Source organism: Podarcis cretensis (genome assembly GCF_951804945.1).
Source record: "Podarcis cretensis genome assembly, chromosome: 9".
In the NCBI taxonomy this organism is placed as follows: domain Eukaryota; kingdom Metazoa; phylum Chordata; class Lepidosauria; order Squamata; family Lacertidae; genus Podarcis; species Podarcis cretensis.
The window spans coordinates 42,663,214-42,688,865 of NC_137178.1; the positions used below are offsets into that span (position 1 = coordinate 42,663,214).

Sequence of the window (25,652 nt, forward strand, 5' to 3'; positions counted from 1 at the left end):
TTATTTCATTCTTTATTGTTCCCCCCTTTTTAAGTTGGCCCCTTCCCCTTCCTTTCCCTTTCCCTCTTGCTAGCAGGGCTTGCCGCACAGGGCTTCAGCCCCTGAGAGCTCCCGGTTGCAGAGCCTGCCGCTGCCCTCCTTTTCACAGTGGCTTCTGTCCCCTTTCTCCCGACAGTGCAGGCGAAGGTGTCTGTGGAAGGCACGCCTGCGGCGATGGTAGTGCAGCTGGGAGAGAACGATTTGCCGGAAGCTCCCGGCCTGACCCTGCAGACCCGCACATAGGAGGACTTGGAAGAGTTGAAGACAGCTCTTCCTGGACTCAAAATATTTTGGCTGCAGCTGTGTGGTGAGGTAGCCAATGCCCAGCTGCCACCGAGAGGACCAGGAGGTGCGTGCAGAGCACAGTGGCCAACAAGGTTCTGGCCTTGGGTGATCCGTCACCTGGGCATTACCTTCCATGATGCGTCCCTTTACAGGCTTGATGGGGTTCATCTGTCTGTGATTGGGAATGATTTGTGGCTGACCTCAGTGTCAGTGGGGTTAAGGGATTGGTTACAGGTGTGAGTGGTTGGCGGCAAGCGTGGTGCTCGTGTGGCGGATAGACACTGGTTCAGGTGATAGGGTTGGGAGAATGGTCTCGCCATCCCTATGTGATGGGTATTCTGTCAAAGGAATCCAAGGACTCAACTGGTTTGGTCAACCCCCAGGGGGGCATCTGGGTGGTGAACATAGTCTGTTCCCGGCTGTTTGCCTACCCAGGTGTTCACCCTTGGCTGACCTATGCTGGTGCCCTGGGTCAGCGCTGCCTGCAAGGGTGCAGGGAGCTAGTCGAACCAGAGCCTATGCAACCACTCACCTTCTGTAGTCAAGAAAGTTGTGGCCTAAATTCTGCCAAAAACCAAAACTAAAATTTGAGTCAAGTGTGACTTTATTTAGTGGGGAGGTCTCTGGGTCTGAACACGCAACTAGGGAAACACAATGTTGTATGGACCTGAACTTGTTATGGTTTCTGCCAGAAGCATCATAATATAATCCGTTGCTTGGATAATAGCAACTAATGAAATCTACAGCATTCGCAACAAAGATGGGTGCACACACCCAGTATAATTCATCCAGGTTTATTTTCACTGCTGCCAACAATAGTTGCTATGAAATTATTTACTATATCAAACAATAATGTTTAAAGCTGAAGTTGTATTTTCTGTTAAATAACATTTTCCACTCTAGTGAGATTTTTAAAAAAGGCATCACATGGTATTAAAAACCAAACACTGCATTTCTGCAACAATTATGAATGTCTACAGCAAATACCATGTCATCTCAATGGGACACATTTTCTGCCTTAGGCTGTTGCATACTCTCGTAATGCAATCTGAGGGTGGTCCTTTTAAGAGGGATATGACTATACTCAGTATGTCTTTATTTAACAGCAATTCTAATTTAGTGTCCAATTAAAACTCTTTAAAAAGTTTTATGCTGATGGTGTTTTCTTTGTTGGGGTGGGGTGTTCACAGTTTTCCTGGATTTGGTTTTGTGTAGATGCCATCCAATGATGGGATTTTGATTTATCTAAGGTTTTAAAATATATATATATTGGGGGGAAACTGGAAAGATGAAAATGAATATTCTAATCCTAATAAATAAATAAACAGAAAATGAATATTCTAATCTTAATAAATCCTATCACGTGTCCACACATAGGATACTGTAGTTACATTTTACATGCTGCAAGCAAAAAAGGACAGAGGCAGACATCTATGCTGTGTTCTAGGGATCAAATCAAACAAATGAAATAGGTTCTTGAAAGATTCTGCCTAGATCCAGTCTTAGCATATCCTTGCAATTATCAAAACCCTATATTTAACTCTATTCAAGCAGTCATAGTTATGCTTGACTATCCTCCATGATCATGCATGAGAAGGGCAGGAATATTGTCTATTCCCTATCATTAAATATCAAATGCATGTAAATTATAGCAGTTAGTGCCTAACAGCTAAATCAGATTTAGTCTGAAGCTAAATTCAAAGGGAAGTGAAAGGAAACTCTTTTTCAGTACCACTCTCATGTAAGAAAACAGGTTCTAACATGAAAATTCAACTCTACTGGTTAAACAATTTAATTGCCCACTATTGTTTTGATAAGATAGAAGAGCAGCACTAAATAAATCAGCCCATGAGGTTTAATGCAGCTGTTATTTTACCTTTCTCCCTTTCTACCCCCAGAAAGGTTACCGTAATTGCTTCACTAGTCAACAGAGCTTTAATTGGCATTTAGGAGCATAAGAGTTGCCTAGCTGGATCACAGTACAGGGGGTTTTAGTCCATTCACAGCACAATCACAGTATATGTGGAAGTAAGTGTCACTGAATTCAATGAAGCTTATGCCACAATGTGGGTACAGGATTGCAGTCTACTAGATCTCAACCACAAAATGGTTTTCAACAAGCCATGCAAAGCAGTGACCATCACCTACTACAGATTACATAGGAAAAAGCAAGAATGCAAATACATTCACTGGCATTCTGAATGAGCCAAAACTATATTCATTAAAGGACCACTCCTGTTGTTTTCCAAAATACTCACTTTTTAATCTTATTTTCTACTTGCTACAGCAATCACACTAGAAGCTATGAGTGATCATCACAACTAGTCTCTGCTGTGCCTATACAAAACATATTTTAGCTCGTCCACTGGTATTTGATATGAGGATAGCCCAGTTTCCCAATCACATTGAGCTGATTTGTTTAACCTCCACTCTAGTAAATGTTGGTGAATCAAGAACACTCAGTTAAAAGAGTAAAAGAAACGTAGTTCCAGAAAGTCCACAAAGCAATTTAATACTTGCATGCAATTTAATACTTGCATCAGCTGCTGGGTAAGGACTGTGCAACTGTAATCAATACAAATAAAGAATACTTCATGCAAATTCCAACGAAAGATTAACATTAGCATGCCAAAACAAAGCACAAGAGATAAATCCGCTGGTTACCTCTAGATTTTCTTCCATGAATGTATGCTTTTCCAAGGAGCTGCCAGGTTGGTCTGTACAGGTCTTCCAAATCTAATTGCCATCTGTCTGGTTCAAGGTACTTGATAAGTTCCTCCACAGTACTAAATCCAGCAACAGCATTGTTTAGCAACTCTAATGGTAAAGCTGAAGGTGGTAATATTGTTGGGCTGGCAGATTCTGTCTGATGTTGTAAGGAGAAAAACAAGCATCTTAGGTGCATATAATGATAGAGGTTAATCTCTCTCTCACACACAAACACCATGATATCTGTTGAGACCAATATACCTTTAATCTCTAGAAAAGCCTTCCTAGAGAAGTTTGCCTAGAACCATATTTATGATCTTTTTTGTCCCCAGGTGAAGCCTTATAATTCACCAACACCTTAAAAACTCCTGGGCTTTTCATTCTATGGCTTGTGTTTTGTTATATATCTGCCAGAAATAACATTTGTTATGCTTTTTTATTGTTCTATATTGTATTTTGGTCTTTAAATTTCTACAAGGCAATCAGACAACATATGTTGGGGGTGTGTGTTTCATACAAATACTGTCAATAAATGCAAAGTCAAGTGAAAAATAGTGATAATCTAGGACTAGTCTGATCATATCCATGTTTTCTCGGGCATTTTACTTTTCTCAATGGGGCTTACTCCTAGATAAATGTGCATAAGATTGCAACATATTTATTTTCCTTATTACATACAGTTTCCTCTTATTTTCATCACACAGTTCACTCTTACCAAAGCTGGATTATAAAACAAACTATTGTACAACTTTGGCAAATATACTCAATAGACTGACACAAAGTGATAAATGGTATGTCAGTAAACAATTAGAGTTAATGGCACTCTGAGGCTTTGAAGGAAAAACATAATTCCATTACATGCAATTAATCCCTGCAAAAATGCCAACACATACATTTCTCATGTATTTAGCATTAGTAAAAGCTGTTTTGATGAGTGAGCAGAATTGGTCTATATATTTTGTTGAGCAATTATATGAAAATACCAGCAGTAAGAGAGACAATATTCTCAGTAATAGAAACCTAGATTGCAATATGCCAACAATTGAAAGCAACCGTGGCTCATGGCTCCTACAGTTATGAATGATATGCACTGAAGATTCCCCATTCCTGTTTCAAAAAGGCTGTTCAAAATCTCTTACTGCCAACAGAAGTAACCATCGGTACAGGCATGGTTCTGGATCACAAGAACTGCTACTTCTACCATTAGAGCCTGACACCCATTTTTGCCTGGTCAATGGCAGTTTGATTTCTGTACTTCCAGCTCCAACTCAAGCCCAACTAAAGGACAAATCTCAATCCCTAGCTCCCGGTTGAAGAATACACAGGCCATGTCTGAATTCTGGTAGGATTCACCTACACTAAGCCTTGGAAAAAATCCAGTGTTTCTGCTTTCAGGATTCTTAAATATAGAATATTGCTTTGTAAGGATTTTCACATAACTCTATGAAGATATTAAGGGACGCGGGTGGCACTGTGGGTTAAACCACAGAGCCTAGGACTTGCCAATCAGAAGGTCGGCGGTTCGAATCCCTGCAACGGGGTGAGCTCCCGTTGCTCGGTCCCTGCTCCTGCCAACCTAGCAGTTCGAAAGCACGTCAAAGTGCAAGTAGATAAATAGGTACTGCTCCAGCAGGAAGGTAAACGGCATTTATGTGTGCTGCTCTGGTTCTCCAGAAGCAGCTTAGTCATGCTGGCCACATGACCCAGAAGCTGTACGCCGGCTCCCTCTGCCAGTAAAGTGAAATGAGCGCCGCAACCCCAGAGTCAGTCACGACTGGACCTAATGGTCAGGGGTCCCTTTATGAAGATATTGAATATTTGTTTATACACAAACATGCATGCCTTATGTGGGCACCCCTAAATTTCAATGATCCAGCCTTGCCCAGGAAGGAGACCGATTTCTTTCTTTAAGTTTCACTTTACAGTTTGGGAAATATCTGATCACAATTCTCTGTTATTGTCATCACTGAGAAGACAGATAGTGGAGATCATAGTGAGAAGAAGCTCACTGGATGAGTCAATTCAGTATGTTGTGGGGGCAAAAGAGGCAAAGCCTGTGATAGAAAAGTCTACAGGAGAGCAACTGAAAATAAAGCAGTAGTCAAGAGGGCATCCTGATTTTGCCAATTAGGGCAGGATGCAATAAAAATATATACCCAGAAATCTATTTACATTCATTTAAAACATCTTTAAATACTAGATAGTTCCGAATATTTTATCTCTGCCATAGTACTGTATGGGAATAGGAGAGCAAACTATAACTCATGTATAAATACTTTAGGTCTGCCGCTGCCTTATAGTGAAGCCAAAAATGACAATTAGTATTGGATCAAGTGGAATTTCCTGTTCTGCTATTTATACGGCATTTTCCTGCACACATTTGAAGCTATCAAAATATAGTTGGCTTCAATGCAGAGAAAACCTTTTCCTGCAAGACCTTTGTGCTTTCATTGAGGGCAATAAAAACTATGCTCTGAAAACCTAAACGGAGCAAAAATATTAAAATAAAGATTGTCTTGATTATTTGTACAGGAAAACCCTTCAGAGCAAATAAAGATTCTGCCATTAGCAGCTTTTAATGAAACAGTCAAAGGACAAGGACATAATTCATTACTCCACCAATTCTGTAAGTCATATTGAAGACACCACCACTATGCTAGAAGACATTATTAGGACAAGGCAACTATGTATCTTGGAAACTTAGTATTTTATTTCAAAGAGATACAAGCATGATAATCTTCCTGTATTGCAGGAGCCTGGACTCAATGACATTCACAGTCCCATCCAACTCTACAATTCTATGATTAAATGACTCGTTTTGTAACACCTCTAAGACCCACTCCTCTGCCTTTATTGCATACTCAAGTAGCTGTCTAGCTGAACTTTTTGTATTGCTCGGGTTTTAACATTTAGTCCAGAAAATGGAGTTTTAGATTTCCCTGCGACTCATTTACAAGGCACTTTTAGGGTAAAGTTGCTTTCCTCCCTAACAATCTTGATGCCATATTTACATTCACTGCAGTCTCCAGTGAGGACTAGCACAGCATCACATTAGAGTAGATCAATGTACTCCACTGTTGGGCTGCCCTCAGGGTTGACCGGAAGCTGCAGCTAGTGCAAAATACAGTGGCACAATTGCTCACTGGGACAGACAATTACCCCTATGTTATACCACTGCCGAAAGAAGTGTACTGGCTGCCAACTAGCTGCTGAGTTAAGTTCAAGGTGTAGGTGCACAAAGCCCTACATAGCTTGGGACTAGGATAGCTAAAAGATGGTCTTGCCCCATATACACCCAGATGATCAGTACACTCTGCAGGAGTCAGCCTTCTACAGATGACATCTCAACAGTAGGTCAGCTCCTTATGCTATATGAACTGAGCCTTTATTGTGGCAGCACCTGCTCTTTGGAACTCCTTGCTATATATCAAACAGGAGGTGACTCTATTGCTTTTTGGTACCTAATGAAGACCCTCCTTGTTCAACAAGTGTTAAGTGGAGAACTTTATCTCAGCCTGTATCTGTACTGGATTTCATTTCATTTATTTTTACATATGATTTTTAAAAAGGTTTTATGGTTGATATTTTTACTGTGAAATCATGCCAATATATTTTATCTGCAGCAAATAATAAATGAATTTAATATATTTATAATGGTAAAAATTGGCTTTTCAATCTGGAAAGAACCACTCAGTAGCATACCTAGATGTTGGCAAAGTGCGTACGAAAAGAGTTTCTCAGCATATAATCCTGAAAGCTGAGAATTTGATCTATGTGATCCCGGCTGCTATCCTCACCTGGAAGCAAGTCCCATTGAATTCAATGAAGCTCACTTCTCAATAGGCATGTATTTAATGTCTCTGTAAGGTGGTAATATGCAGTTCTTAAACTGACAAACAAACTGGTGTAAAAAAGATAAAAACAGGAAGCAGTGCTGCCTAAGGTCAAATTTCAGTGGCTTCATTGAAGAGAGATCGATGCGATCATGGCCGAAAATAGACTTGAAGAAATATATCAGTGTTGTAGGACTGAATTAACAAAGATGCTTCCTGCCATTTTTCATTTAAGCTTTTTATCACCCAGAAGTTCTTCAACAGTAAATTGCAAAAATTAATTACTTAATAAATATATCTTGATTCTTTAATGAAAGAGCCCAATTTTCTATTTGCAGCTAATAATATCTGAATTATTACTGCTTTCAAAACAGTTTTGCTTATCTTCTGGTAAGTACATGGCCATATATTAGCTATTTTCTTGCCAATATAAATTCAAATATTTCTCATTTACAGTGAGTCGTTCTTTCCCGCTCCAGACGTACACATACTCTCCTTAGAGAATGTAAGTTTACCTTGTGTGTCCTAGCAACACATGCAAAATATTTTAGTCTCTGAACTTCAAAAAGAAAAAAGCCTCAACTTTCCTAAGCCAAATATATACAGCAAGTTAAAAACTGATAAGATGCCTTTTCACCCAGCACATAACTCCAGCATGGTTAGTTAGGAATGTTTATAGTGCTTACTGTACTTTTATACAGTAAGAAATATTAATGCAGCATGTGGGAGGGGGAGTGTCTTCCAAGTTCATCTTAATGAAATATATATATATATATATATATATATATATATATATATATCCCTATTTAGCTATGCCAAAGCTTTATGCATTAATCTGTATGTTAAATAATTTAAGAAGATGGAGAACTGGCATTTCTGGCAAGAACAACATTGCTGGACACACTAATGCCCTGGAATAATTTATTTAAAATGGGTTTTTTTATACTCACAACTCAATGAAACATTTCATTTAGAAAAGCTTACAATAAGGAGTTGCTTTATGCTATTCCTTTTAAGTAAGAGTGATGGGAGGAGGGAGGACTGGATATATGCTCTGTTTTATAATGGAATATGGAGGACCTTTACAGAAAATGCACACTTATTCTAAGTAACAAAGTGAAAGGATAACCTAGAAATAAAATCTGTGACAAGGTTGAAACTGCAGGAATTCTATGCTTATAAAATGCATCCTAAGAAGCCTTGGCACTGTCAAGTACAGTTCACTCAAAGTTCTAAAGAGGTTCCAGTAAACTGTGATCTCATAAACCAAGCCAGATACTCTCTTTTTCATTAGAAATCATTATATATCTATGCATACAAGAATTAACATGCAATTTGAGCACAAAATACTTATTTCACTTGGAATGGGGGTAAACAGGCTGTTATAGCCATGTAAATCACATCCCATTAAGATGGTGGAGTCAACCTCATAAATAGATTTTAAACAAATTCTGGGCTGCTGTCTAAGCAGAAAGCTCCAGCTGTCTATGCTCAGGCAATGAAACATATCTAGACAATCACCTCTTAGTCCAAACCCATGCAGGAGAATTTTGTTACCAATGTTGTTGGTAAGAAGGCTAACAACCCAAGGAGCTAAGGAATACTAAAATTAAGTACTTTCTTAAAGTATCTGTAAAGCCATCAACTATTTGCTCAAATAAGAACAATTATAAAGAAGCAAAGTATGGACGGAATAAAAAACAGGATTAATGCCAAATCATCGGGATAAAATGTGCAGCAACTGCACTCAGGAAACATGCCATTTATACACACACATCTCAGGCCCAGAACATATCTTTAGATACCAGCCCCATCTCTATTACCATTAACACATAAATTCTTTTCCCAACATAAACAAGCCATTAAATGCTTCCCTTTCACTTTCCTAGCGGAAAACAATTTTTTTTTTCTTTCACAGCTGCCCCTCCTTCTTGCTATAGCAAAAGTTCTCCATCCCAAACATTTCCTAGACTTAGTTTATGCTAAGGCTCAATAAACCTCAGCTCAGAAATCTGTTTTCAACATCAGCACTGAGTTCTGGAATGGGGGGCAGTACTTATGAGCATGTGCAAAGTGCTTTCCACTTTCATCCAAACTACTGTCTATTGATCCATTTGGTATTTAATAGTCTGTTGTCGTCAAGCTTGTTCTTAGCAGCAGTTTTCATGAAAAGGGGGTGAAGCCACAATAATTCTCCTCAATAATGTAGCACACACTTCAACATCCCAATTCATAAAATAAATATGCATTTTTCTCTCCTTTTAAACATATTTTATTAGCACAGTGGAAGGAAGAACTTTTTCATTTTAAAATGTTCATTGACTAGTAAATTAAGAGAGGTGAAGCAAGGACTTCCCTTTTCTAGGCTCCTCTTCCTTCTATGTCCCAGCCCTACAAGTTTCTGCTGCAACTTCCTTCCTTCCCTTTAACCAATTAACAAATCAGCTATCTCTTATCACCTGCCTCTTCCACCCCCTCTTTTTTTTAACAAACTTTGTAAATTTTGAAGAAATAAAGACAATTAACCAATACTCAATGCATCTATTTTGCATTAAGTACTTTGGGAAGCTTTGAAATGAAAAGTTCAAAGGAGAATTTGACATTTGCTTTTAAAATAACACATTTTATACCAGTCTCAGGGAAGTATATTAAGAATGCAGAGGTTTGTATAGAACTTTTGTAGACGGTGTCTTCATGATGCTAATTCCTGGGCTACAGCTTTAGCTAACATAGGTATGTATTATGAGGGGGGGGGGGACTTACAGTTGAGGCAGAAAAGTTTATAAATATAAATCTTTATCTCTATTTCACAGAGAACATTTAAAAGCTTACCAGAACAAACAATCCAAGATACCACTTTATTATCCTAGAAGGCTATAAATGAGCAGTACCCAGTAGTAACAAAGTCTTTGCGTACTTATATGATGGGGATGTGGTCAGCCATAATTAAAGGATGCTTTCCTTTCAAGAGCTTTAAAAAAAACTACTCATATGAATCAAAATATGGGAAACTTTATCAAAGCTAAACCAAAAGTAAGTGGCTAGCTGCAATGTGCTTGGAGTCTGAGAACGTGTTTGTCTTTCTCAGATTTCACATAGCAGCCTGCTTGTGAACTGATTACTTTGCAGTGCCACTGGGAGAGAGTGATCAATGTATCATAAACCACAGGAAGGATGCAGTCATCTCTGAACACTCATCTCAACATAAAATTGAAAATTAATTGCACTTGGCACATCCTTCTAAGACAGCCACTATATGTCGAGTTAGGCATTAATCAGCTCTAACCGTAAATCTATTTGTGAAATCCACTTCACAGAACTGTATCAGGGAGCAGGCGACAAATAGTTTATGAACTATATGTGATCTTTGGTGTACAGTGGTGCCCCGCAAGACGAATGCCTCGCAAGACGAAAAACTCGCTAGACGAAAGAGTTTTCCGTCTTTTGAGGTGCTTCGCAAGATGAATTTCCCTATGGGCTTGCTTCGCAAGACGAAAACGTCTTGCGAGTCTTGCGAGTTTTTTCCCTCCCCCCCTTTTTCTAAGCTGCTAAGCCACTAATAGCCGCTTAGCTGCTAAGCCGTTAAGCCGCTAATAGCGCTAATCCGCTAATAGGGGTGCTTCGCAAGACGAAAAAACCGCAAGACGAAGAGACTCGCGGAACGAATTAATTTCGTCTTGCGAGGCACCACTGTACTTTCTAGAACTACTGAGATTCTTGAAATCACACTTTTATTTGTTTTTGTTTTTTAAATAATGATTGGTTTTCAAGTACTGTATTGTGTGTTACTGTTGCTTTAGGAATGGAATATGTTTGTTGGAAACAACCCTGAGGTAACTCTGTGTTATGAATGGCGGTCTGTTATTTGGTAAATAAATAAATAAAAGTATAGTGCAGCAGTGCAGGGGGGGAAAGCCCTGAAACATTAAAGAGCATCAACTGATTTCATCCAAAGGCCCAGGATAAAAGGTATGTATTTACTTGGTGGTAGAAGTTAGTCAAAGGGAATTCCATAGCCAGTGGAACTCTCTTCAAGACTTTCATTTCCAGAACAGATAACCATATATATGCCTATTGTACATAACACATGAAAGGAAGAACAGCCTCCATTTGTTTCAACATCTGCTACTGTGCATTGAGGTTTCACCAAAATGGTTCATAGCCACTGTTAGATCTATCTTCCACAAGTTTGCCTGCTGTCCCCCCCCCAAAAGCAATCTAAATTACAATGAATTCCATGTATTAAATTCTACCTCTCTTCTCCTCCTACCAATTCCATTGGCTGATCACAGGTTCCCAGAGTTACGTATGATTTAGGAGCATTTCTCTGTATCCACTCTTTCAATTATCCACTATTAATTCGTCTAATATTTTTTCAGAGCCATATTTGGAACTGAAATCAGAGCACGCAGTGGAAATGAATTTTGTAAGTTAATTCTTCACTCAAGCCTCTCTTTTCCCCTCCCTTGAACCTACTACCAATACATGGATAACCTGGATTTCTAGTATCATAAAAAGCATATATGTAAATCATATGTAATCAAAACATTTAGCTATCTCCTGTGCCAACTTGCTCCATTTCACGCTTATTTTGAACTTTAGCTGCTATTTTTGTTGGCCATATCTTTTTGGAGCTCAACAAAGTCTATTAGAATTTTACAGTCCTGAGTTATCTTGTCTTCTGTAAAGATCCTTTATATAGCAGTAATAAATATTAAAGCTTTTATTCACAAATTTTTAAAATTGGCCATTCTTCCATTTTGCTAATCTAAACTAGCAAAGTGTGGTGTAGTGGTTAAGAGTGGCAGTCCAGTAAACTGGGGATCCGGGTTCACGTCTCCGCTCTTCCACATGCAGCTGCTGGGTGACCTTGGGCCAGTCACACTTCTTTGAAGTCTCTCAGCCCCACTCACCTCACAGAGTGTTTGTCGTGGAAAAGGAAGGGAAAGGAGAATGTTAGCCGCTTTGAGACTCCTTAAAAGGGAGTGAAAGACGGGATATCAAATCCAAACTCTTCTTCTTCTTCTTCTTATACTAACAAAATTGAAAGACTAACTGGAACACAATAAAAAACCAGCTCTGAATTAATGTTCTGGATGATGTAACATAGTGCAGATTAACACTAATATTCAGGAACTCTTAGGCAAGGATAAGGGACTTCAGATCAGCCACTGTGTAAAAGCAGGAGAAAAGGTGCAAAGCCCAAGTCTCCTACCCTTCTCCAGCTATCTTTACAGCATGAAAGGACAAGAAGTTTAAAAGGATCTGGGGACTACTTAAAAAGTTTGAAAGGAAACACACAAAGGACTTTGTTTAAAAGATCAATTTGAATGTTATTGTGTTTGCCTTCCTAGGTGGGAAAAGAAAAACGATTTATGAAGTCTTGAGCAATAAGGGTCTGGGTCATGACATATTTTCATTCAGAAACTATTCTTGATCATCGTTCATAGAAGACTTTTTCTGTCCCCCCCCCCCAATTCTAGTGGTTTGGCACTTAATTCTAAGTATAGTAGTACACCCCTAGTGCTATGGCTTCCTATGGTCTTGTTGTTTAGTCGTTTAGTCGTGTCCGACTCTTCATGACCCGATGGACCAGAGCACGCCAGGCACTCCTGTCTTTCACTGCCTCCCGCAGTTTGGTCAGACTCATGTTTGTAGCTTCAAAAACACTGTCCAACCATCTCGTCCTCTGTCATCCCCTTCTCCTTGTGCCCTCAATCTTTCCCAACATCAGGGTCTTTTCTTCTCATGAGATGGCCAAAGTATTGGAGCCTCAGCTTCACGATCTGTCCTTCCAATGAGCACTCAGGGCTAATTTCCTTAAGAATGGATGCGTTTGATCTTCTTGCAGTCCATGGGACTCTCAAGAGTTTCCTCCAGCACCATAATTCAAAAGCATCAATTCTTTGGCGATCAGCCTTCTTTATGGTCCAGCTTTCACTTCCATACATCACTACTGGGAACACCATGGCTTTCACTATACGGACCTTTGTTGGCAAGGTGATGTCTCTGCTTTTTAAGATGCTGTCTAGGTTTGCCATCACCTTTCTCCCAAGGAGCAGGCGTCTTTTAATTTCGTGGCTGCTGTCACCATCTACAGTGATCATGGAGCCCAAGAAGGTAAAATCTCTCACTGCCTCCATTTCTTCCCCTTCTATTTGCCAGGAGGTGATGGGCCCAGTGGCCATGATCTTCGGGTTTTTTTATGTTGAGCTTCAGACCATATTTTGCGCTCTCCTTTTTCACCCTCATTAAAAGGTTATTTAATTCCTCCTCACTTTCTGCCATCAAGGTTGTGTCATCTGCATATCTGAGGTTGTTGATATTTCTTCTCCTATGGTCTACTTCCATGCAACCCAGTATGCGTCTCTCTCCTACACTGAGGCACGTTAAAACACTGCTTCTAAAAACATACATGTATTTTTAAGATAGTTTAAAACAGTTTTGGATCCTCAGTAGACTAGATGTGTTAATTCACATTTTGGTGTGATTGTCCATTGGCCCTTCACTGTCTCACACATCCCTGCTTATGCATACACTATACATGTAATTATGGATATGCAGTACTCACACGTCTTTCACATACCACAGTTGGCCAACACAGCAATACTGTTACCTACTCCCTTCTCTACTGAATCACTCTCCATTGTACATGGTCACATTTGCTTCCTAGGCTTCTGTTCTCACAGTTGTTTTTTGAGGTTCTGAGAAGCAAGCTCAAATGTTTGTTTCTCCCTACATATTCTCAGACTGGTAGCTGTACTTCTACCCCTGGCAGGAAAAAGATGCTTCATCAAGGCCTAGAGAGTGCCTGCTGCCACATACCCCTGTATTGTCCCAATAAAAATTAATTGTTCTTGGGGCAAAGGAAGCCAGTAGGAGACTCTTTGGATTTTTGAAAGCATCTGTATCTAACCACTATTGGGACAGGCCTTGCATGACATTTGAGCCAAAGTTCTCATGACCTAAATGAGAATGGGACGCCTAAACCAACAAGTCAGTTGGTTTTATAGACTATTTACTATATACTGTTCTGAGGTTTTAATGAACTATCCCTGCTGGTTCTTATTTTTGCCAGTAAAGTTGAACAGTGATTGGCCTGGAATAGAAACGAATTATTACCACATCTTTTCTGAACAAACATAGCATTATTATGACCAAAATGAGAAACAAATAACCTGGGTGAGGGCTTAAAAAAAACGTCAAAAACAAATGGCAACTGCTTTACAAAATTAACTGATCTACTTCTGGTTATCCTTCTGTCTCAACTTTCAAGTTAAAACTTTTTTTTCCACCACAAAAATACTTATACATTCAGCATACCCACAGACTTATTCCTAATGACCTTTAAGGCATATGCTCCAAGAGAGTTGGAGATTTTTAATGCTAGTGCCATTTCCCCCTATTCAGGTCATAACATGTTCTGTAATGTGTAAAATTTTATAAAGCAATGAGTCGCCTAGTAAAATTTTCTCCTTCACTGAATACCTCAAGGCATACTCCTTCCCTCATCAGTCCCAATATCTGGTCTTGTTGTGTTAGCTGAACCCATTTATTTCTTTAAGGTATTTTTTATTTTAATTTTATGCAAACCACCTACTGATTTTTTTTTTATTAAAGGGGCTTATAAAAGTATTTTAAATAAATAAGTATTTCAACTTCAGAAGTGCCTTAAAGACTTTAAAAAATAAGTGTATAATTAAATTAATCATAAAATGAATGGTCTAGCAGTATATACAGAACTTGATCAAGGACAAGAAGTAAAAAAGTAAATGTACATAAAATAAAATAAAATTATAAAACTCACACAAAATACACTGAGGAACTGAACATCTTTACGTGTAACAATAAAGATACAACAATACAGTTTACCTTGCAGACCCAGGCCAAGGGAAGAAATAAGAGACAGAACATCAGTATTGAATGAAATAGGTCACAACTATTATTGATTACGGGACGCGGGTGGTGCTGTGGGTTAAACCACAGAGCCTAGGACTTGCTGATCAGAAGGTCGGCGGTTCGAATCCCCTCAACGGGGTGAGCTCCCATTGCTCAGTCCCTGCTCCTGCCAACCTAGCAGTTTGAAAGCACATCAAAGTGCAAGTAGATAAATAGGTACCACTCCGGCGGGAAGGTAAATGGCGTTTCTGTGTGCTGCTCTGGTTCACCAGAAGCGGCTTAGTCATGCTGGCCACATGACCTGGAAGCTGTATGCCGGCTCCCTCAGCCAATAAAGCGAGATGAACGCTGCAACCCCAGAGTCGGCCACAACTAGACCTAATAGTCAGGGGTCCCTTTACCTTTACCTTATTATTGATTACAGATTTAAGTAGGCTTTGGCAAAGACACTAGGAATGTATGTGGCATCAATGTATCTGGCTGATTGATAAAAAAAAAAAGGCTGGGTCAATCCTGGACTGACACTTGCTCTATGACATACATCAAATTGGGGCAATCCCATCGGGATCCCATTTGGAAGGGTACTATGGCCCATCAGTCCTCATGTGGATTCCTAGAAAGAGACACCCCTTTCTGGATCCCTTTAGTGGGGTAACCAAGAGGCTAAGGATCCAACTCAATGCTTTATCCCCCACCCCCAAGTTGTGACAATTGCTACGAGGTGGGCTAAGACTGACTAATTTTGATCCTGTTGATCACAGCAGGTAGCACAAAAGCTCAGTAGATTTAATATTATCTAGAGAAGTAGTTACTAACCTGCGGCCTTCCAGGTATTGTTGGGCTCCAAATTCCATCAGCCCCAGCTACCATGACCAATGGTATAGCATTATGGCAGATGTAACCCAGGAACAGCTGGTGGGGGCATAGGTTAGCCACCCCCTTTTTTCTAGGAAGAAAACAATTTTGTTACTACAACTTTTACAAATACCTCTCAATATATTGTAGTAACACAATTGTTTTCTTCCTAAAAAAACAACAGATTTTCATGCCAACAAAGTACTACATTTCAAAAATGAATTGTGTAAATTAAGCAATTAAAATAATTTCTACTGATTCATATTTCATGAAGAATAATCAGGGAATTACTGAAACAAACAGAAGAGACATTCTTGACTGAGATATCTCCTTGGAGTTTAAACACTTTTTTTTGCTTTTTCAAAACACCCTAGTATTCCATAAGAAGAAATATCTATAATGTGATATAAAAACATGTTATGAAATATTAATCTATTTTCATAGACAAGTCTGCAAGAGCTACATAAAAAATATCCATGTTCAGAGCCATTTTAACAAATATTTAACATGTTCTATTATGCTTACATCCCTGCTCTCAGAGCACTGAACACATAACTCTAAAGTACATCAGGGATGCTTTTTAAAATTCCTAGTAGCCCATCCCCCCATTTTCATTGGGATTACAGTAGTGAGGGATGGTTTAACGCTTTGCTTGTGAACCATAATCCCAACAAATTTATTCCTTCCTTGTTTATTATTAGTCATGGAAAGGGATGCTCCCTTTGGCACTAATTAGAGCTTTTGCCCTTGGGTAATAGCCGTGTGTGTGTGTGAATTGGACTAGAAATATTATATAATATCAGACTGATACATCTAATCAACTTTTTAAAAAACATGAGGAAAATGTATATACCATGTCTGTGTTTATTGGACTTGGCAAATCACATGAATTCACAAAGAATTCACAATGGCATATGGCATATAAACTGATAAAAATGCAAATAAAAGTTGTTTAATGAAGAAGTGTATATCTTTAAGGCAAATATTTTCTTTTTAGAAAGAAGACAGTTCCACTGCCTTAAGTTCTAGTAGTAAGGAGTGACTAATTAGCTTTATACTGAATATCTGCATTAAACTACAGCTCCTGTTGCCTCAGGCTGAGAAATGTTTCTTAAGCCAATAATAACAACCCAGCGCAAATTGCTATCTTTCTAAGTGAATGTCTGGTACATATACAAAGCTCAAAACATTTCAGAAAATACATTTCAAACTAGGGTGGTCATTCAGAAGCTTCTTGGATTTCCATCTTCCATCTCAGCTTCCATGCAAGAAGGGTAAAGTGAGTTTCTTGTAAAGAAAATTTGGCATGATCTTGAATGACAAATGACATACTACCAGGTGCCAAGATAGACTGGGGGGGGGGGAATCTAGCCCCCCCCCAACTTCAGCTTCAACTGGAGCTGCTTTGTTCTCAGTGCCCCGAATAATTAATAACTCCTTTGGCAATCAGTCATGCATTCCTTAATGGCACTTCAGGCATCAAGTGTCCCATTCACCCGCTCCCCCCCACCCAAGTAACAATAGACTTTACTACACTGGGTGTTCTATGCCAAGCTTGTAACTGACATAATTTAAACTAAACAAGTCGCTAGAAGGAATATTACCCAGACCCAAATTGGAATTTTTTATCACGTCTGTTTACATAGCATACTGTTGCTATGTAAATCATATCAGTATCGAAGAGACTTGGGCTAGACTTTCTTAACGTAATTTTTTGGCAAGTCACTTCCTTTACTGCATACCGAGGGAACCTATGTACACTAATGCTATTATGTACCCCAAGACTTAAAATGATTGTGTGGATCGAAAGATGAGTGATATGTCACCATATTTTTTGTCAATATATAAAATACTGTTTCCAAAGACCTTTATATTCAAAGTGATGTTTTCAGGAATGCATAACCAATGAAATGCTAGGATGAGCTTGTGGTAAAAAATAAAATGTTTCTATTTCTCATTTAGTCACAATATTATTTTTAATGTCAATGTTATTAGATCGGGTGGGTTTCTGTATAAGTGTAAATGCTTAGAGGAGAAAGCAGTGAAATATTGTTGCAAAATAATGACCAAAATTTAGTGACCACTGCTCTGCTCATTTTCCTTTTGTCTGCACTAAGTTGGCTGATTTACCAATTATCCTTCAGATGCTTAATGGACTTAGAAGTTGTTCTTCAAGAACAGTTTACTAAAATTAAAAATATTATAGCAGATACTTTTCTTTTTAAAAAAACCCACACATTCCAGTTCTGAAAGTGGTGGTAGATGTTCTTTTCACTGTGTGTGGTCTCCAATAAAAAATAAAAATGCACACTGTTCAGTTTCATTTTTCTTAGTTTGTCTTTAGTCTATTTTCTCTCAATCTATTCTGTCTTTTCATCTTCAAGAATTTAAGCAGGAAGTGATGTCTTACCAGTTAGGGACAATTCATTAAAATATGTTTCTTTTTAAAAAAAAAAAATATGTTATTGACTTCAGTTTAACATTTCAAAATAAACATTTTACATAATAACATATATTCAGTGACTTCCCTCATTCCCCTTCCATGGTTCATTTTGTTTGTCTATTACACCTGCATATTTTAATATAACCATTTTAGTCAATTCTCCAATTGTACAACACTCAAAAATTAATTAAACAGTAAGATTTATCTTAATGCTCCCAGCATTTCCAACTGTGTACAGTTGTTTTCCACATACTCAACAAAAGATTCCCACTCCTCTTTAAATAAATGTTCTTCTTGCTCTCTTATTCTGTACATTAGACCTGCTAGTTCTGTATATTCTATCATCTTAAGTGGCCAGTCCTCCTTACAAGGGACCTCCCTCACTTTCCATTTTTGGGCTAACAAAACTAGAGCTACTATTGTTGCATACATAAATAAGTCTTTCTAACACTTGGGAACTTCTGACTGAACTAATCCTAACAAGAATGCCTCTGAGCTTTTTGGGGAAGTTATTTTAAACATTTTTTTCATCTCATCATAAATCATTTCCCAGTACTCTTTAACTTTTTTACACGCCCACCACAAAATATGTTTCAAACACTTTATAATGAGTTGAAGAAAATGTTAAAGATTCATTTTGTGAGAAAACCAAAAACTTTTCTTTTAGGTATAATGGGTGGGGATGTACCTATTGAACAGGGGGGGTGGGGGGGCGGAGATTGTTTATGTATGCTACCACAGCTGCGCAAATGATTTATGCCCAAAGATGGAAGGAAGAAACAGTTCCGACCAAGGAAGATTGGCAACTAAAATTAATGGAATATGCAGAAATGGCAAAACTCACTGGAAGAATAAGAAATCAAGAAGACTTTTAAAAATAGAATGGGGAAAGTTTATTGATTATTTAAGGACATATTGTAAACAAATTAAAACATTAGCAGGATTGACATAAACATGTGCAGTAAAGGATAATTAAGTGGATAAAGGAAAATGTATAAATATATTTGAATTGGATATGCAGCAATAAAAAGATGTGAAATAAATAAACGCTGAAGGGAGAGGAGGAAAGTCAAATTAAATTTGAAATAATTTTGTTCCTTTTGTCTAAAATGTTTGTAAAAATTTAAAATGAAAAAAATGTTTCAAACACACTTCAGCTCTCTTTAATCATAATTCTGTGGTTCCTGTGTGGGGTGCATATCCCAGAGGCCATAGGATCCATCAGATCCTCTCAGAGAGAGATGGGTCTGCCCTCTGAAACAGAGATCCAGTGTAAGATGCCTGCTATGTGAAGCTATAGAAAGGTCCACCACCAGTTCCCCTCTACTGTTGGAAGTCTGACTTTGGACAGGGTGGAGAGAACAAAGAGGATGCGTCCTAGAGCCATGCCTGGAGAAAGATTCATAGTTCTCCCTGGAATGGGGAGCATAGTATGACAGGCTGGAGATACTGTAGTTTACATCCTTTCAGTGAAACTGGCTCTCAAAAAATTAAAAACCTAGACTGCAGAGCATCACACACACACAACCTAATTTTTTGCTCTGCTAACATGAGTCCAGTGGCGGATAGGAAAAGGTAGTTTGCCTGCCATTCATTTTCCCTCCTCCTGCCATTTTTTGATTGCTCTGTTCTTAACAATTTTATCTTTATAGCAGTTCTCAAATGTTGTTGTTCTTTCATTCAAGTCCCTCCTTGTAAAGTTACTCCAGCTTCTGCCCCATTCCTGAGGCAGAAGCACTTCTAAGCGGATTACAAGAAACATTATACAGCATATAACGTTGTATTGTTACACTTATTATTATTTTTCTTTATCATTACATCTTGGAAGTCTAAGAGCTAGAAATACAAGAGGGGGGCGGGAAATACTTACTGGTACGAGGAGAGTATAATGGATACAGAATCCGGGTTCAGAAGGAAAATATTCATCAGAAACGAATCGTATTCTGATCTGGTTTCCTTTGGAAATCTGTTTTCCTGGAACAGTAGTGGAGCCGCACCACCGTCCTAAAATAGTGCCATCACTGGGCTCTTGAACTTCTACAAAGTCATATCTACAATGAAAAAATATACACTGTTTACTCAGTGATTTACTTTCTATAGAATCTTTATACAACAGAATTACATAAGAAGAAATACATAAGCTAACAATAAAACACACTACTCCATTTTCCTGGGAAAGTTGGATCTTATCTCACCAGAGTCATACAGAAGAAAAGAAGAGTTTGGATTTGATATCCCGCTTTATCACTACCCGAAGGAGTCTCAAAGTGGCTAACATTCTCCTTTCCCTTCCTCCCCCACAACAAACACTCTGTGAGGTGAGTGGGGCTGAGAGACTTCAAAGAAGTGTGACTGGCCCAAGGTCACCCAGCAGCTGCATGTGGAGGAGCGGAGACGCAAACCTGGTTCCCCAGATTACGAGTCTACTGCTCTTAACCACTACACCACACTGGCTTTAATCACCATACAGGCTTTAATCACCTCCATGCTTTATTACTGTGTGGTCCTAGCTACTGTGGGGTCCACTACTGAAAAGTGCCCATAAACTTGGAACTTGTACACATTTCTGCTGCCAAGTCGTTGGCTAGAGCTGCTTGGTTGGGTTAGAGCACATCAGTCCATTTGTTGTTGTTGTTGTTCTACATTAGCTACCTGCTTGTTTCAGGTTTCCATTAAAGGGCCTTAGATGGCTTGGGGCACCTCGTTGCGTCACCTCATGCCCTGCTTTCAACACTAGAAATCTTGCTACGTGTGCATCCTCCAGATGTGCAATGCTGTCCACAGGATTTGTGCTCAACTGCTACATAGTTTTAGTACCAGATGAAATGCTGACACTTTTGGGTGACTCTGTTAAACTGAATTTGCTTCTGTCTTTAGTTTAGCCTTGTTTTTGTTATGGCTAGCATTATGGATATTTACCCTGTTATTTATTCTGGCTTTTTTGTTTTGTTTTTGCTTATGTTTGTAGTTTATCTTTTCCTCTGCTGATTGTAGCTTAGATTCTTTTAATTGATTTGTTCTTGGTTGTTTTAATATTTGTATTTTGTAAACTGCCTTGGGTTATTTTTAAAAACTTAGTAAGCAAAGCTGTAATTTTGTTTTTAAACAACTCTGAATAAATCAAATGCAACTAAACTGAGGATTCCATTTTTGTGTTTTCTGTCTTCCAAAGAGAAGGAAAAGACTTGCAGAACAGTTCTCCTGTCCACTCGGATGGGGCTGGGAATAATATTAGATAAGACAAAGGAATTCTGCCACAGCATGTGGGGATGGTCGAGTAGATGCTTTGCATACTCAAAGTCCAAGGCTCAATTTACACAACTCCATCTGGAAAAGGATCTCAGGTAGTAGGACTGGAAATACCTCCACCTGAATTAGAGTAGTTGACTACATAGACAATAGTCTGACTTGGTATAAAGCAGTTTCCTGTGTTCCTAGTTCCGTTGCAATTAACGTGGAATGAAGCGCAATAGCAATCAGCAGTTATTAGTTGTGCCTCACACCCTGCAATTTCAAGACACTTGCCCTTCTCACCCTTTGCATTTTGCAAAGGATGCAATGTGGAGAAGGCAAAAGAGCTGTGTCCCAGAGTTCTAGGAAGCAGAAATACTTAGTAAATCTTTTAAACTCCATTTTTTAAATAGTATTATTTTTGATTTAATAAACGACACCAGTGTTTTCAAAATAGTGGTAGTTCTGAGGGCTACAGAAGGTGGGGTACAATGACTTGAAAACACACCTTTGTTCCCTATATACATAGGACACAGTAGCTTTGGTCCTCATGTTTATTCCACAAATGGAATAGGGTTCACATTTGTGCCTTCTACATATGCCAAAAATCTACTCCTGAATATTGGAACGTCCTTGGGAATCATTATAGCTATGAAGAGGGGGTACAGCTGGTGGAAATCACCCCTACCCTTTACGTGAACAAAGGAGAACTCTGAATCCTAGCAAGTTAATGTAATATTTCTTCAAAGATTACAGATGTCTGGCAAAAGTTTTCTTTTGAAAATTGCAAGAAAATGAATGTATTGATTTGAAAATAGTGATTAACTAAAATATTGTAAATATAGATTAATGTTATGCCTGACAAATGTGCCTCTCATTATACTATTAACACTATTAATTTCAACAATACAGATTACAGGACATAAAACATGAATAACTCAAATAAGAAAAGATAGCAAAGTATACTGTCAAGCAAAATGAAAGTTGAGAACTGTTAAATATGCAAAACTGGCTCACGAGCTAGTCTTTGCCTGACTTACAACACTACTGGCAAAAACAGTTTTTGGTTATCCATGTAAATTATTGTTCTTTATTCATTGCAAATCTGCTTTTCAAAGTAGCATGTAGAGATCAAACACACATTGAATCAATAAAAGTCCAGGGAAATGGAAAAGTGATATGACAGAACACCTGACACACGAAATGAAATGAACTATCACTGACAAGAGAACCCCACATGTCCCCAGGTGATCATTTCAGAGACTTTGTAATCCCTGTAATATACCCACTGGTATTGTATTGCACAGTCCAAATCAGCATTTAAAGGATTTACTAAACCTGCTTTATTGTCTAATCAAATGTGAGTTTCTCACAGCAACATGATACAGTACATGTATAACTAAGTGGCTTATAATGACTACTTCTCAGACTTATTCTTGGGAACTTACAAAGGATTTATTTTTCTTTCATATTTTACAAACAAGTCTGTTTTTTTAAATTATAAACACAGTGTTTTTTGTCATTAAGCACATTTATGCTTCTGGTTTTGCCTTAATAAAGCTCTAAAAAAGATATTGGGTCTACCCTGTCAAAAGTGCCTCCCAGAGTGTCCATCAGTTAAGAACAATGAAACAAAAGCATGCTAAGCAGCTGCTTTTGAACTCTTGATAGTTTTTCATCCTGGGGGTACACTACCATGAACTGCAGAATTTTGCAGGGGGAGGGATCATGTTTTTAATGGCCTGGTAAATTTGTAAATTTTGGGTTCCTTCAGTTTCTCATTTTCCCAAACTTAAGTTCAGTTCTCAATATTTCATCATGAGTTTGTGTGTGTGTGTATTCCTCATGAAAGTAGTTCATCAGTATTTTAGTGCATTTCCCCCTAATTTACACATTTTAATATTTTAAATGCAACTGTTTTCTAATAAGTGCATGCTATTTTTGCCAATTATATGCACTTTAATGCATACTTTACCCTAACGTATACCTTATAGTACATGTTACTTGGCAGGAGAACTACACTGCAAAATTCAGAGAAGTACAAAGTTTGAAGAATGGCTGTGTTTTGATTCTCATTGTTTTGGAAAGTGTGAATCAAGTAGATTTGTATTTAAATGCAAACCAAATCAGGTCTCTAACTCATTCCTACAGATGACCAAGCCATACAGCTGAATATTTCTATTTTAAACTCTGTGGTACATAAATTAAAGTGACCTTTGTGCTCTCTGTAACTAACAGTGAGAATGAAAATAAAATTAAAAGTAAAAAAAAAACTTTTACTTGTGGTAGCTGGCACCTCCAAAAAATAGGATACTACAAGTATCCATCGCACCCTTCCATCAGCTCCACCCATTCAAGCCTGATTGGTCCTCAAGACTCAACTGGAGGAGCAGACAAGGAATAATTCCTAGAAAACCCACATTGCACAACCTTACTAAAACTCTGGTCCATATGTATGTCCTTAGTAACAACTGAAGGGCAAAAATCTCACAGTAAGGTTTTCAAGATTTTTGCCCTTCAATGTGGTTAGTGTGCTGCACACACTGAATGATATGATGTAAAACATGAACTGTCTATTTCACAAGAAAATGCATTTACAGTATTAAGTGGCACTTTGCCCATTCGCTAAATGTATTTTGACAGCTGCCAACTGAATCAGATGTCCATCACAACTCTCCTTGTACTGCACATGCTGACTGAAATCTAAGCTGCTGTGAAAGATCATGAATCAGGTGAAATTGCAAAGGTGCTCAGGTGTTTACAGAAACCCTGTGATGCTGGTTAAAGCACAGCATAGAAGCTAGATATGACTGGTCAGAACAACAGACGTAGTCAAAAAATGCATAGTAATCAAGAGACAGAGACTTGTCAATCAGCAGTAAGTGGTAAATTCTTTATTGCATTATCCTGTAGCTTATTTTATATAATGAAAATGTATAGTGAATGCAGGGTTGAGTGCATCAATCAATATATATTATTGTCTAGTACATATTTCGGAAAGTTGTTTCTTTGTACGTTCACTATGCATTTAGACACAACACATTGTAGCCAAATTTTGAATGAATTTTCCTGAGTTCAAAGAGCAGGTTTTGTCTATGTTTGGATTTAATTTGATATCATTTTGAATCAAGATGGTGGACCGAACCTTTCAAAGCTGCACTGATTTTTTTGGTTTCTTAGAATTCCCAAACAATGTTAGGTATGAGGTTGCTAATATGCCATAGAATAATTTCAAGTTCATCACTTTATTTCCCCTTCTGCTAAGAGAGACAATATAAGGAGAGCTTCTTATATTGTATTTGTTGCTGCTGCCAAGGAATAGGTTTGCTTGACTGATCACCTGAGAAGAAACTATTTCTCCATAGCATGGAAATTATCAAAAATGCCTCAATGTCTCTCAAGAACCTTCCTCTGTCTCATAAAACTTAAATCAAATGATGAACCATTAAAAGTACTTTCCTAAGATATAAACTTTCCTCCAACCTTGAATTTTATTTATTTCATTTTTTAAAACATGGTTTTCATTTGTTAAATCTGTTGGGACAGACTGCTTACCTTGGCTTGCAGTTCAATACGCATTGTGTAACATTAACCTTCTATGAACTTAAAAAGAAGCTAATGGATATAAAACACAGGAACTCACATATAATAGAATTGTTTACATCCAAAGCTATGTTCAGATAGAACAGAAACTATATTTAGGTTCATCCCAGTTTAATAATTTGAAAACTCTGCCTCAAAGTACAGAGTTGGTGTAATAAAAGGCCATATAACTGCTTCATCTAGGTTGCTGTTCCTGGCACACTTCACTAGGACTTCAATGGAATTTACTTCTGAGTAGACATATTTAGCTAAAAAGACATTATGGTCCAACCTATACTTTGTGTAGGACTGTACTATCAGAACTGCCTTGTATATAGTAATACAGAAAGGCAGCATGAAAATTAAAAGTGAAATGAAATAAAACTGCCAATCATTTAGCAGTTGTTGTTGGCATCTCTCTGTATCAAGAAATAATGGAGTGCACCTCTGGGGATGAAGTCAAACTCCTGCATTAGCAGCACCAAAGTAACTTCCCTGAAATGCAAGACTGGGCAGAGTGTATGGAGGTCCTGGGCTGCCCAGATGACAAGGCCTCGCTGATGTGGTCCAAAAGGAGCATTACCTCTGGCACCAGCTTGGCTACAATAGTTGCCAAAAGGATGCATAGAAGGCACCACAGTTGCTTTGTTCCTCCCCAGTACTTTTAGTTCAGTGCAATGTAGCAACCAAACCAAGGTTTAGCTTAGCACATTGTTTGATCCAGGATTGCAGTTAAGCATTCACTTCCTTAACCATAAGCTGTAACCAAGCACAAA

The 25,652-nt window shown here is 38.3% G+C and overlaps 1 protein-coding gene across 1 annotated transcript in view; it reads right to left on the reverse strand.

Moving 5' to 3' along the window:
* PDGFC (platelet derived growth factor C) overlaps positions 1 to 25,652 on the reverse strand; it is a 101,761-nt gene that overhangs the window by 7,630 nt on the left and 68,479 nt on the right. The window contains exons 3-4 of the mRNA XM_079990480.1: positions 19,934 to 20,114; positions 2,989 to 3,190 (exon numbers count right to left, since the gene is read on the reverse strand). Of these exons, the coding sequence (XP_079846606.1) occupies positions 2,989 to 3,190; positions 19,934 to 20,114 (383 nt within the window). The remainder of the gene's footprint in view (positions 1 to 2,988; positions 3,191 to 19,933; positions 20,115 to 25,652) is intronic.